At 40.8% G+C, this 13,519-nt stretch overlaps 1 protein-coding gene across 2 annotated transcripts in view; it reads left to right on the forward strand.

Annotated features, from left to right (window-relative positions):
* Nucleotides 1–13,519, forward strand: part of RASA3 (RAS p21 protein activator 3) — a 131,365-nt gene that overhangs the window by 45,614 nt on the left and 72,232 nt on the right. For both annotated transcript variants that reach the window (XM_082277551.1, XM_082277552.1), the window contains exon 3: nucleotides 3,651–3,754. In XM_082277551.1, the coding sequence (XP_082133677.1) occupies nucleotides 3,651–3,754 (104 nt within the window). The remainder of the gene's footprint in view (nucleotides 1–3,650; nucleotides 3,755–13,519) is intronic.

Raw genomic sequence — 13,519 nt, forward strand, 5'->3', positions numbered from 1 at the left:
CTTAAGAACAAGCCCTGTTTCATAACTAAAGAGTAGCTGATACCTGCACTGATACTCTTCTTGTTGCCGTGATGGCAAAACTGAAACGAAATTAGCAGAGCTGTACTAAACTTAGTAGTCTTTACTGAAAAAGCTGGGTTTGGAAACGCAGTTAAGTTCAGCTTGGAAGGAGATGAATTGCATTTTCAAGGGAGATCCACTGTTTCTGGCCTTGCAAGTTCCTGCTCTCAGCAGTTATGTCCCATCACTTGTTTGAAGTCCAGAAGAAACTGAAATAATGACAGCACTGGTCTTGTCCATGCCCTTCCCTTGTGACCATATTGATTTGCAGTCTATACTGCCAGGGTTGGGGAGGAGGCCCTCATTGTTACTCCTCCACTATGAATGATTAAAATTTCTCCTGAGTGTAGGGCTGATTCATCTACATCAAAAGTTCAACTCAAAACCTGTATGTTGAATCTGAACTCACTTGGTTCTTGAAAGATTTTTGAGTTTTCGACCGGGTTAGTTCCAGTATTTGTTTTGGAGGATGTTGTCAGACTCCCGAGGGCTGTGTAGGCAGATGTTGCTGCTTTTTATTAATTGCTCTGTCAAAATAAAAGTACTTACTGAATCTCCGTCAGACAAATTCTGGCTTTTCGGAGAGAGGAGACGCTGGGGAAGGCATTTAGCTGTTCTTTTGGAAAAACCATTCTGGAGCCCTGGGGTTCTCGTTCAAGATAAGTTAGCTTGGGAAATAAATCACGGGATTTGACTGCTGCGACCTCTTGCTCTTCAGGTCTGGGTGGGAGACAAAGCGAGTACTGTTCTGAAGAGATACATGGAGAAAAGGCACACATCTAAGTGGAAGCTGGAAGCATTTGTGTGGTTGCTTTTGATTCCTTCAAAAAGAAGTTACTGTTTCTGCAGAGCTACACAAGATTGGGTTGGGGACATACCAGATTTATCTTGATGTGTATCCTTACAGTTAAAACTTTGCTGGCTAATTACCGAGTGCAGATTGAGTATGCTTGTGTTGGAAATCTGCTTGCTTAAATTAATTAAGAACCAATGCGCCTCAGGGGTGTTACCTGAGTGATAGAGGTTGTGAATCTACGAGGGGTTCAAGATCTCGAAGGGGAAAAACCAAGAGCAGAACAAAGCTTCTCTTCTGGGCTCAGACTGCACTGCTAGGACTAATAAACTTTGTGCCAGAAGTATTGACCTGATATGGTCCCTGCACGGCTAAGTCAGCCTTCATAGCATTTCTTCTGTTAATTAGCCTCTTTCTGATTCCATGCATTGGGCTAGGTACCTCCTGCTGTCCACTCTGCTTTTCTGACTCTTGTTTATTTTGCTGTGGTGTGATCTTAGTTGACTTCTGCCTCTGTTCAACAGCCATGACAAACATTAATAGGGGGACTTGCCAAAGGTCCCAGTTGATATCTCTTCCCTACTCTTCCCCCCAGAATCAGTAAATTATGCTCAGTGTAAGTCAGTTGTACGTACATTGCATTTAGACTTGCAGTGTACTGAAGCATATTTTTGATAGAGGATTGGATATATAATCCACAGTTCATTAAGTATTGTTTCATTCTAAGGTCATTAGTGTATAAATTAATCTGTCATGTTCTTCCAGCAGAAAGGACAATTTTATGGCTGAATAGAGTATTAAAGCTTAGAATGATGAAAGTGTTTTGCATGTATAATGCACTAGATATTTGGGCAATATTAATGCATTTGTGTGGCGCCCTCAGGTCAAGCCTGTGCGTGAAAACTTGCACCAAGTGATGTGCACAGAATGAGGCCCTCGGGGCTGCCAGCAGAAGCATGGCTGCTGGGACAGTCATATAGCTCCCAGTTTGGTAGAAGCTGCTTGTAACAAAGAGTTAAGGTATTTTGTGCCTGAGGTGTGGCTGTGAAATTCCTGCTTCCAAATAAAACCTCTCAGAGCAGAACCATTAAGGAGGATGTAACAAAGAGTGCTGAATCGGATGGGGCAGTTGGGACAAACAGTCAAACCAGCTGCCATTTCCAGCTGTCAGATTTGCCTCCCCTGCATTCACAGTAGGGATGACTGAGTGGGCCTCACACTGGTTTTTATAACTTACGGGTGGATGCATTTATTTCAAGGAATGGGATTTCAGTGGTGGAAGTTTAGCCTATGGGTGTGCCTTGGGCTTTGTTGTTCCTCCAACATGTGTTCTTCCTTGTGGCTAGTGGAGTAGTGACTTAAATAATGTTCTTGGTGAATACTGAGCGATGTCTCTGGATTTCATGAAATTAATGTGGCATTTTCCCTTCAAACGCAGACTGGTTAGCTAATTTGCAGTGCCTTTGTGTTTTGAGGGAGACTTGTCAGCTAGTTCTTGAGGGAACGTAGTTATTCTGGGGGAGCGTATTTTTCCTGTAGGTGGAAATACACACAAAAAACCACATGTTGGTGTAAAACATCCTGAAAGAAGCCACGAGAATGACCTTTCCTGACAAAATTCTGAAAAATTTAAAGTTAATCCAAGGAACTGTTAGTAATTCTGTAAATCTATTTTTTTAACATAAAAACCTTTTAATAATCATTAAAACTACAGAGCAATTCTGTCTCATTTTTGAGCTCAACTAAGGCAATAAGGAGGTCTGTGTTTAAGAGGGGAAGAAAAAACTTGCTGGCTTTTGGCCTGTTGGAATTAGATTTATTTTTAAGTCTACATCTGCAGTGCTTGCTGTATTTGTCCATGTGACTCAAATCGCATCCACTCATTTAGATCTACTGAAGCATGAATGACTTGGAATGAAAGGTCTGTGTAAAATGGTAGACCTGTCAATGAATAAATAATGTTGATATATGCTTATAGTTCCTAGGAGTAAATCCTTAACCATATAATTCGATGGAAAGAAAGTGAAAGGGAAAGCCAGGTGTCTGAGATTTGTTTTTTCCCCATTTAAATTGGTAGGATCCAAAGAAAGCCCCTTAGGTCCCTAAAGAGCTTTTCATACTGAGATAGTATTTTTTTTTTTTAAATGTGGTCTTACTGTAAAAAAAATTATTCTATGCAATTCCACTATGCAAAAAAGAGATATGCAGTGCTCTGAGGTAACAAGCATGGAGCCAGCTCCAAGGCTTAGTTACCATCAGCTGACTGAATCTGACTTTATATAAGAGACTTTGCAGGGGACAAGAAAAGATGCAATGGCTGTAGGCATTTTATTTTAAGTATACTAAATGCTTTTAAAAAAAAAATGCTACGAACCATACTGTATTTTGCTCATCCTGTTCATGTATGCTTTTGTGGTCTCTATCCTAATGATCTACTGTAGGCATTCTGTGGCAGCAGGGGCCTCTCTCTACCCTTCAAGGCACTGTATGTTAACAAATAATGTGGTCTCTGCCCCCCTTTGTGAAGGGGCACTTGTTTTCCAGATAGAAAGAAGTATCTGTTCTTTTTTGCACATTAAAAAATCATCTTCTCTGGGCAGTTAAGATATTTAGGAAGAGTCAAAATGGAACAGTGCTTGACAGTGCACATTCATTGGTGGGAAAGACCATCACAGTCCAGAGTGATGTTCTGGCTGTGAAATATAAACACACTGGCTTGTCCAGGATACCAACACTAATCTATTTTCCTTTTTTTTGTGTGTGTTTGTGTATGTTGGTGTTTTTTTTGTTCACTCAGCCCCTTCTATGGAGAAGACTTTTACTGTGAAATTCCTCGGACCTTTCGCCATCTGTCATTTTATATTTTTGACAGAGATGTTTTTCGAAGGGATTCCATCATAGGTATGTGTTCATAAATTACTACTTTCTTTACAGCTTATTTCTCTTGGATTTTAACTTTTACATCATATATGGTCTTACGAGTTGGGGGTCTTGATAGGACTGATGATGATAGTGGTAAGTGCTGCTCAGTATTGCCCTTCTTTTGCCACTTGACAAAAATGCCTTCAGTATTACATATTATATATAAAAAAGCTGGGTAGATAAGCACTGTCTGTTGTGATAGTGAATGCAGATTGTAGTTTAACTGAAACAGGCTATAAAACCTTGTTTAAATGCTGACAACATCATTTGTTACTGCAAATGTTGCCTTTTTTTTTTTTTTCCCCCTAAATGCAAGGCCTTTAATCTTGCAGTTTTCCAGGGTCCTCACACTTGTCTGTGTGCAGTATTGTTAAACTGTGACTACCTTAACAACAAGCAGAGGAATAGCTGCTGGCCATAGATACCCCAAGTACAATGATGACAGAATTTTTTGGAGTGTATCAGATCAAGCTGTCACAGAATAGTTCTAAAAGACTTCCAGTGCCTGTTTGTGATTGACGAGATTCCTGCTTTTCCAGATATTATTTGTGATGCATTTCATCTGCAGCAAATTGCATGACGCTGCATTTATCTCTTTGGGGATAAAAACCTAGTAAAATTCAGTTGTTATTGAGGGGAACAGTTTCTATTTTACATCAGTTGAACACTTTGGACTCTTTTTTTTTTTTTTTTTTTTTTTTTTAGTTATTTATCTAAATAGTAGTGTATGACTACCATGGCTATAGCTATCACTGAGATGTATGTCTTGACGGAGTTGTAGAGAGGAGATTATCAGATGTTGAGCAAGTTTGTATAATGGCATAGAATTTATTATCTTAAACCGTGGCATGGTGGTGCAGATATTTTATATGTATCTTTACATTACAGTAATTTGTCATGCAGTCACAAGCTTTTTCTTTAATTATTGTTATATATATGAGCTGGGAAAGCGGTCATCATTCTCTTTTGTCTGTAAGTGAGCTCATGTGTTTAGCATCCTGGAGAGGAGGGAGTCAGTTTCTGATTGTTGAGTAAGCTTTTGGAAAGCTTTTTGTCTCTCTAATGTCTAGTTTCCTTTGCATTTTGAAAGTAACACCTCCCTTCTTTCAACTGATGAGTTTTTCATTGTTGAAATTATCTGATCTCTTGTGTGTCACCAGTTTTTAGCAGCTGCAGTGACCCATCAACAGGCCAGGGACTTTACTTGCTCAGGGCTTTACTCCCTCTCTTGGAAAAACAGTCACTTGAACCACTTAATACATGTCAGACTCATGAAATTGCAGATAGAGAAGTGAAAATATTTTTTTTTTCTCCATGTTTCCTAAGCTCACGTTTTAGTAATCAAGCTCTGATGTTGGAGGGGAATTATTCAGGAGCTGCTAGAGTAATCTTAAAGATACTGGGAGCAGTTTGTGAAAAAGACTTGCAGAAAATATAAAGACTTTTGTTTGCATGCTTGAATTATTGATCAAGTTTTCATTTTTCACTATCTCTTCCGGAAATGGTAAAGTTAACTCTTGCATGTGTTGCAGAATCCACAGGTAGGCAAACTGGTATGTTACCATACTGGTCTTAGGATCATAGAAAGGCCTGGGTTGGAACGGACTTTAAAGGCCATCTAGTTTCAACAGCCCTGGTTGGAACATGGTGAAGTAGACCCCTTCCACTAGACCAGGTTGCTCAGAGCTCTGTGCGACTTGGCACTGAACACTTCCAGGGATGGGGCATCCACAGCTTCTCTTAGCAACCTGTTCCATGCCTCACCACCCTCACAGAAAAGAATTCATTCCTAATGTGTACTCTAAACCTACACTCAGTTTAAGGCCATTCCCCCTTGTCCTATCACTACATGCCCTATAAAAAGTCCCTCTTCAGCCTTCTTGTTCAGGCACTGGGAGACTGCTATAAAATCTCCTTGGAGCCATGTCTTTTCCAGGCTGAACAGCCTGTCTCATAGGAGAGGTGCTCCAGCCCTCCGATAAACTTACTGACCCTCCTCTGGACCTGTTTCAGCAAGTCCACATCCTTCTTGTGTTGGGGGCCCCAGACCTGGACAAAGTACACCAGCTCAGGGTCTCACAAGAGCAGAGTTAGAGGGTCAGAATCACCTCCCTAGACTTGCTGGTCACTGGGATACCGTTGACTTTGAAGTTTGAAGTGCACATTGTTGGATCATGTTGAGCTTCTTGTCCACCAACACCACCAAGTCCTTCTCTTCAGGGCTGCTCTGAATCCGTTCTCTACCCAGCTTGTGTTTGAGCTTCTGATTGCCCTGACCCACGTGCAGGACCTAGTACTTGGCCTTGTTAAACTTCATGAAGTTCCCACTGTCTCACCTTTTCAACCTGTTCAAGTCCCCCTTCATGCCATTCCTCCTTTCCAGCGTGTCAACCAGACCACATAGCTTGGTGTCAGCATTGATGTAGCGCTAGAAGCCAAAACTCTGGTGTTTCCTGTCTACATTGAGATTTCACAGTGCATATTATCTACTGCAGTATTTTTTCCTCCCTTCCTCTGTTCCCCTTCCTCCTTATTGCAGGCATATTTTGAAAAGCATTTCAAAGATTTGGAAGTGCGATAAATAGCACTGAAGAGAAGAAGAAAAAAAAATCCAGAATTACGGTCAGTTTGATACTGCTCTCTAAGTTCCGCTTGTAGTAGGAAAATTTTCTGGAAAGACAACAGTGCTCTGGAGTAACTCCATGGGGCTGTTTTCAGTAGTTCCTATTGAATGGGAGGCAGCAGCAGCAGCAAAGCTCAACAGCAGAGTTTTTTTGAACAAGAGAACTTTTTGATAAAAGTCTGTCATATTTAAAAGCAGTAGTTGCTCTATGTGTATCTTCAGCTCAGTTTTAAGACTTAAACTTTTTCTTGAAGAGGCTTGAGCAAGAAAGGTTTGGAAGAGGTCCCTGCTGAAAAGGATGGTCAGAGTAGAACTTGAGTGAGCTCTTTTCCACTGAACCACCAAATTCTGCAGTTAGGGGCCCTTTGTTTGTATTCTGGAGATCGCTTGTTACATTATGTTATCATGAGACAAATCTGTTGAAGAAAATGTGGTTTACTCATGCTCATCCAGCAATGAATTTTCTCAGAGGAGGGAGTTGGGGGGTTGTGTCTTCCATCCAGGAGAGACTAATTTTAAGTCCATATGTTACTGAGACTGTGAATTTACCTCTGTGTGATCTGCAGTGTTTGATGTCTCTTTGCATTGTTTTTTTGGCTGGTTTTGAGGGGGTTTTAAGACAGTGAATGGAGTGCATATATGTCAAAATGGTGAGAATTTGGTAAGTAGCTCTTTTTTGAAGATGAATAGTTAGCAGAATTCCTTTTGGTTCACTGTTTAATGTTTCCAGGACTTTTGCTTGGTGTTACAATACTGACTTCCAGGGTTACCTGACCTCAGGCATGCCTTTACTTATTCAAATATGAAGTATAAGTTTCTGATGGTAAATTCTTTAACTTCAGAAATGCAACTCTGTGTGTGACAGATGAGAATGCCTAAGCTACCAAAAACGGAAGATGTGGGAGAGAGAATATGAAAAACAAGAACCCCCTGAAGCCTCTGACACAAACTTCCGAGAAGAGTCAAACAAACTCAAACTGGAACATGTGTAGCAGATATGTTTTGGAACATACTGTAGTATTTTGGCATACAGGATGGGAGGATTGTGCAGATAAAGATATCTTTGGAGTTTGCATGTTCGTTTATTACATTTGCATTTTCTTAATTGTAATTGCTAAGTCATCTGGGATTTTGTTAGTTTAACAAACAACTCTTGAACAACTGTGTCTTAGAAGAATCTTGTATGCTGGTTGAAATGCAAATATAATGAAGAAAATGCAGAGTTCAGTGGATCTGAAATACTATTTTTCTCTTTGTAGATAAAATGTTGCAAATAGTTACTGTGAAAGTACACTAGTCTTAAGTTGTTTAATTGATATTGACTGTTAGTGCATAGAGTTTATGTACTGATTAATATAGTATGTTGAGATGCTTTGAGTAGGAAATATACTACTGAAAGCAATGGTAAATGCAATTTAAAATTGCATGCTTGTTTCTGAATGATCAAAGCAGTAGTAGGCCAACTTGCTGGAATATGTGTCTATAATATGTAGAATAGCTATTTCCATCTAGTTACAATCAGAAAAGCATAGAGGAGATGGGACTAATTTGAAAAACTGTCAGTTGGTACCCCTCCAGTAATAATGGGAAAAAAAAGATGTCTCTGGGTAGATGCAGCAGAAGGAATATTAGGATAGTAGTGCTGCTGTGCCAGGCAAATAGTCTTTAATGATTGTTTTGATATTTTTCAGCTTTTTAGAAATGTTGAATGAGACATGCTGTGACAATAAATTGGGCTTCTCACACTTCAATAACTGAGGTAGATTTAGTGAGGAAAATATGTCCGTGATATGCCCTGAGCTGGTATTCTTCTAGGTGTGTAGTGAATAGGTCAGGCTGCCAGGGTGTGACCTTAAACCTACAGATCAGTTCAAAAACAGGAAACGTGCCACACCAAGTCACTTAACACTTCAGTGAGAGATTAGTTAATATCGTCTGTCCTTCAGGTGACAAGTGCACAATTATTTATCCTCTACTTAAGTCAGTTTAGTTTTTTTCGCCTCAGCACTTCATTTGGTAAGGGGTACATGAAACTGATTTGCCAACATCTGTGCTAAGCAGGAGCTGCATAGAACAAAATGCACCCCCATGAAGTTCTGAGGGGGAAGAAGTGCTGCACTGTCCCCGTACTGCACTGGGGGGTAAGAACTTTTCTAAGTTTGTGGTACTCCTGGCTGAGGAGAGGCTTGGTTGCTGTGCTGATGGGGATGGAATGGTGCTGAATAAAGCACGGGTGTCTAATATTGAAGCTTTTCCATGAAGGAGCATAAAGCCAGTGCTAGAAGACTAGTGCGTGGTTCTTCTGTTAATTACATTTACAGTAACTTCACTGCCCTAAGTCACCTCCATACAGGTTGTTAGGTGTGTTCTATGACAAATCGAAACTCTTGTGGCTGTTGTATTCTGGCAGGTTGTAACTCTCTTCTTGCTTAATGCTGGATTAGGTGAAGCAAAGCAAAGCACTGAAATTTGTCTTCGGAAGTAGTTAAACTTAGCTACACTGGACTAAAATAGATGAAACCAAATCATAGCTCTTGAGACACGCACAAAGTGAAAACACCTTGGAATTGAAAGTTGTTTAAGGCTTGCATGTTTGAGTTACCTGTGCCTTTGTTAATGGTTGCTTCCAAAGCTGAAGAGGTGTGTTGCAGAGTTGCCACAATTTATTACCAAATATCCAAGCAAGTTATCTACTGTTATTAGGTAACCCTTACCAAATGTAGCTGAAGCATCACCTTTTTTGTTTCATTATTTTACTGATTTAAAAGAAAAAAAAAAAAAAAAGATTCATCCCTGCTGAACTGTGCTTGTTGCTAGTTAAGTGTGGGAAAGATCCTCCAATACAGCATGAAGCAGAGATCAAAATTTCAGTAGAAAATAGTATTCCGTGTTTTCTTCTAGCCTGACCACAGTCAGTGGTTTACTGTTTCCGTAATGACTGTTGGGAATAATGTATCTACTCATTATGGTATAAATATAGCTACTAATGAAATAAAAGGAAACAGATGACTTTTTCAGAATGACAAATATCAAGAAGCTATAAACTTAGAATTATCCTGGAAAGGTTCTCTGCAGCTACATAGAAAGGCTAAAGTAAATACTTTGTGCATAGAATAGGTTGTTAGGATGCACTCACAATATCCTTTAACCTCATGGGTGGTCCCAAGAGCAGGAAAACAAAGTTGAGCTTTCAAAAAGTGGTATCTGTACTTCTCGGATGAAGAGAAAAAATATGAACAAAACTACTGAGGATAATGTGCTAGGACCTGGACCGTACTTTCATGCAGCCCTCCTCCTTACCTAATGACAAGTGTTAATATTGTCTGTATGTAGAATGAGGGAAAGAAGGTGGTGGTTGCTCAGTGCAGGCAGCATGCTCAGGGACTTGGTGCCTGCTGTAAGGCAGACAGCAGTGACTGCAAGTCTGGAGTTCAGGACTGCTGTCCCAACCACAGGCTATATCTGGTGTCTCAAATGTGGGGCCATTTTAAGGGCCCAGAGAGCAGCTGCCAGAGAGGTGATACCAAAGGTGTGGTTGAGGAGGGTTCTTTTTGTTTGTTTGTTTGGGGGTTTTGCTGTTTTTAACAGGAAGGGAGAGCAGAAATTCTGATGGAAGCTGGGTGAGATCTCTTGAGTTGTGACCAACAAACAACCCTGATAGAAGATACTTCATGCAAGGCTGCAGCTTGCCGCTCTTAAGGATAGAAGCTATATGTTGTCCACAGCCCGCTTTTTTCTCCCTTATTATCCAAGGTAAATCCCACAAAGGGGAAAAATTGATTTAGTAAGTGATACTCTTATTCTATTTGGACTAGTTTAAAAAAACCCAAACAAATTAAATTGGGGTCATGAATGTCACATGCCTCAGTACTCTCTGTAGGATGCACTGCTGCTGTGCTGGAAGTGTTCTGCCATTATTGCCACTGAATTCTTACCCATTGTAGCAGATGGTCTAGTAGTGCTTGTGCTTCATGGTGCACTGCACAGGAGCCGTGAGGGAGCAATGCTGCTGCTTCTAAAGCTCGGAAGCCTTATGTTGCCCCTAGTTCTCATCTTTATCTTTGTAATTCTCAAATAGGGGGTTTGCTTGTTTCAATCTTTCTGTGTTTTGGGAGAGGTGAGTGAGTTTGTGCTGTTCTTGAACAAGGCAGGCAAAGTTTCTGTACTTTCATTTAAAGACAAATAACCTTTCATACAGATAATTATAAAATTCTAGGCAGGCTGGAATAGCAGTGAGGCTTCTTGTTTCAAGTTGATTAGGTATCGCAGCCTAAAGTGTTGATTAAAATTGATTGATTTGTCCTTCGTCTTTCCAAGTATTGAAAGTGACTTTGTTTGTGCACCTTCATATCAGTTCTATTAAATCAGTATACTGATACAGTGTGTCTGTGCACTTAACATAATAACATGAAGCAACTTCTGAAGTAGCTTTGAGGCTCACTTGTGCCTAAGACTTCGGCATATAGGAAGGAGACAAAGTAGCCTCTGTTCAGAGCTGAGAGCAGACTCAGTTAATTAGACTGTTGGGGCCTTTTAACGTGTGAGTCAGACCTAACCCTTTGCTGTAAATTAACTGTACTGCAGTCATTGTTAATGGAGGATGTTATATTAAAAAAATATTATATTGTTTCAGCTTGCTTGGGAGCAGTGTGTAAAATTCTGTTGTTTTCACTGTGTAGATATTCCAAGATAAAGATATCCTAAAGAGAAGATACAAGAGCTCCTGAAATGCTCTGATTTTAGGCTTCTGTAAAAATAGCAGTTGGATCACTTTTCAGGTAGGGCCTTGTGCCCTTTTAAGATGACAAGTTCCTGTCCTGTTGCTACTGTGACTACTTTTTCAGTAAAGAAATCTTCTAGTAGTCTAGCATCTGTCATAAATATTCACGTATCTCAGCTGCAAACTGGAAAATTACTATTAAAAGGTGGGATGTAATCCTTTAACCGGTGCCTAACCCTTTTGTCACCAACAGGTAATGCAGACAGGAGGTGGTTATGTATGGATGGAGAATGCCTGAGACAAATGAATCAATTTTGTTAGTCTTTGTATGGAGACATTGACCCAAACTTAACAAGCCTAGGCATGTCCAGGGACAAGTTAATGGGCTGCATTGACTTGCTATGGAAAAATGTTTGTAACCAGTGAGGGATGGGCACTGAGGGTGTGGTGCTTCCACAAGCACTTTCCCAGGCGGTATAGCCAGAAATTCCTACCCTTCTCTGTTCAATATCTCTGCCTCTGTGCCTAAATTAGTGATCTCCTAGTGGTCTTCTAGCAGTGTTAATGTGACTCTTGAGTGGGGAAACTCTAAAACAGGTCAGTTGAAATGACCTTTGTGTTAAAAATGCCAACACCCACCCATATGTGATCCCTGAAACATCTCTTATTCCCTTCTCCTCTCCCGGAATGTTTATTTTCATTGTTTGGGTTTTTTTGGATTCACTTGATTTCCTCAACAGTTTCAGTGTGCCCTGCTGAGAGGACAGGGGTGCATGGGTGGAGAACGTAGGAGGCTCTTAAATCAGTTTGTACCAGGGATTGTAAAGTGGAATTTGCAGCTTTAAAACCATCCATAGCCTAGGTAGTAACTTTATTAATCTGTAAGCTATCTGCTCAATAATAGATTATCGGTATATTGTTTTTTCCCTTAAGAGGGGTTCACAGAAGGAAGAGCTCAATTGTGGCATGTTGCACCTTTGTTTTAAACACAGATCTTAGGATTTAAATGTTCCAGTGAAGGTCTGTTCAGTCTGAAGGGTGTGGGAAAGGGCATAGGGAAATTGCTGCCATATGGGTGGAAGACACACCGGAGTGTGTGAGGTTTTCCTACCCTCCCCCAATCTGAGGTCCTGGTGAGCTTCAGGCTTCAGAAAGAAATTAGTTCAGATGAGAAGAATGCTTTTACTTCATCATTGCTGGTTATTGCTGAGAATCTAACATCTAAAAATGTAATTTATACGAAGTTTTGAAATTACACCTTATATTGTTCAACAAGCTCAGCTATTTCCTGCCTCTTCCCATACAGTCTCAAAAAGCTTCAACAGATGCAGACTCTGCAGCCTGGGGCCACTCTGAGGAAACCAGCAGGAATGGCTGGGTGCCTCAGGTGCAAGATTTAGAGTTTCTTGATGCTGTCTGGAAGCCACCCAAGTCTTGAGAAAGAGTGCAAGACAATGGGCTTGAGTTTGGGAACATGCTGAAGAACCTCAAAGAAGAAAATGTCCTTTAAATGAGTGGTGATAAATCTTTCTGACCTCTCGTGTCGGGTTTATCTTCAGGGAGAATTACAGGTTCTTATCCTGTAGTGTCAGGTCAAATGACAGGTGCCAACAGCTTGTGATTATTGGCCTAGATTTAACCTAGTTCTGGTGCGGCTGGAAGTTGTTTGAGCCAGGTCAGACTTAGGTCAGCCAGTGGAAGAGCAGTAACTGTGTAGACTAGGAGAGAAACATGACCATGCTCAGCGCCTGCACTGTGTTTTATGTGGGTTGGGTGATGAGGAGGAGGAATGTGAGCTGCATGAACATAGGGGCATGGCTGGTGCAGGTAAAGAGTTATTACCAAATTGTGAGGGAAGCTCCTCTGTGTGTATGCAGAGAACTGTTTAATAGGGCAGATCAAACATTCTGCCTTATCAGTAATATATCTTTGCATATGTTCAGACTGGCCAAACTGTAGGCCCTCTTTTTCTGCTACCTTTTTTTGTTTCCCTAGTAGATTTTTCTTCTTTGTGAACCATTTGGTATGCAATGAAAACCCCTGGATTATAGCCAGCCCAGTCAATAAGTTTCAGTCATTAATAAAACTTGCTTGTGTGCAGAGCAAACGGTGCTGTTCAAACAATTTCCTAATCAAAACAGTTGTGTCACCACGTTAACTCCCTCAGAGCTGGAGGCACGTGCCATTCTCTGTGAACACTCTGTGCTGCAATCATGTACTGACTTTGTGGCCAGACCCACCTGGGTAACCCTGCCATCCTTGGTGCAGAAAGCAGTGGCATTCCCTGCTGAAAGAGGGGGCAGTGATCACACCCTTTATCTTCTGTGTACAGGTGCAGATACTGGGAAACGATCCTTGAGTTTTCTGCAAGGTGCTCCTTACATGGGAGGTGACTGTGAAT

Source organism: Coloeus monedula, assembly GCF_965178545.1.
Source record: "Coloeus monedula genome assembly, chromosome: 3".
NCBI lineage: Eukaryota > Metazoa > Chordata > Aves > Passeriformes > Corvidae > Coloeus > Coloeus monedula.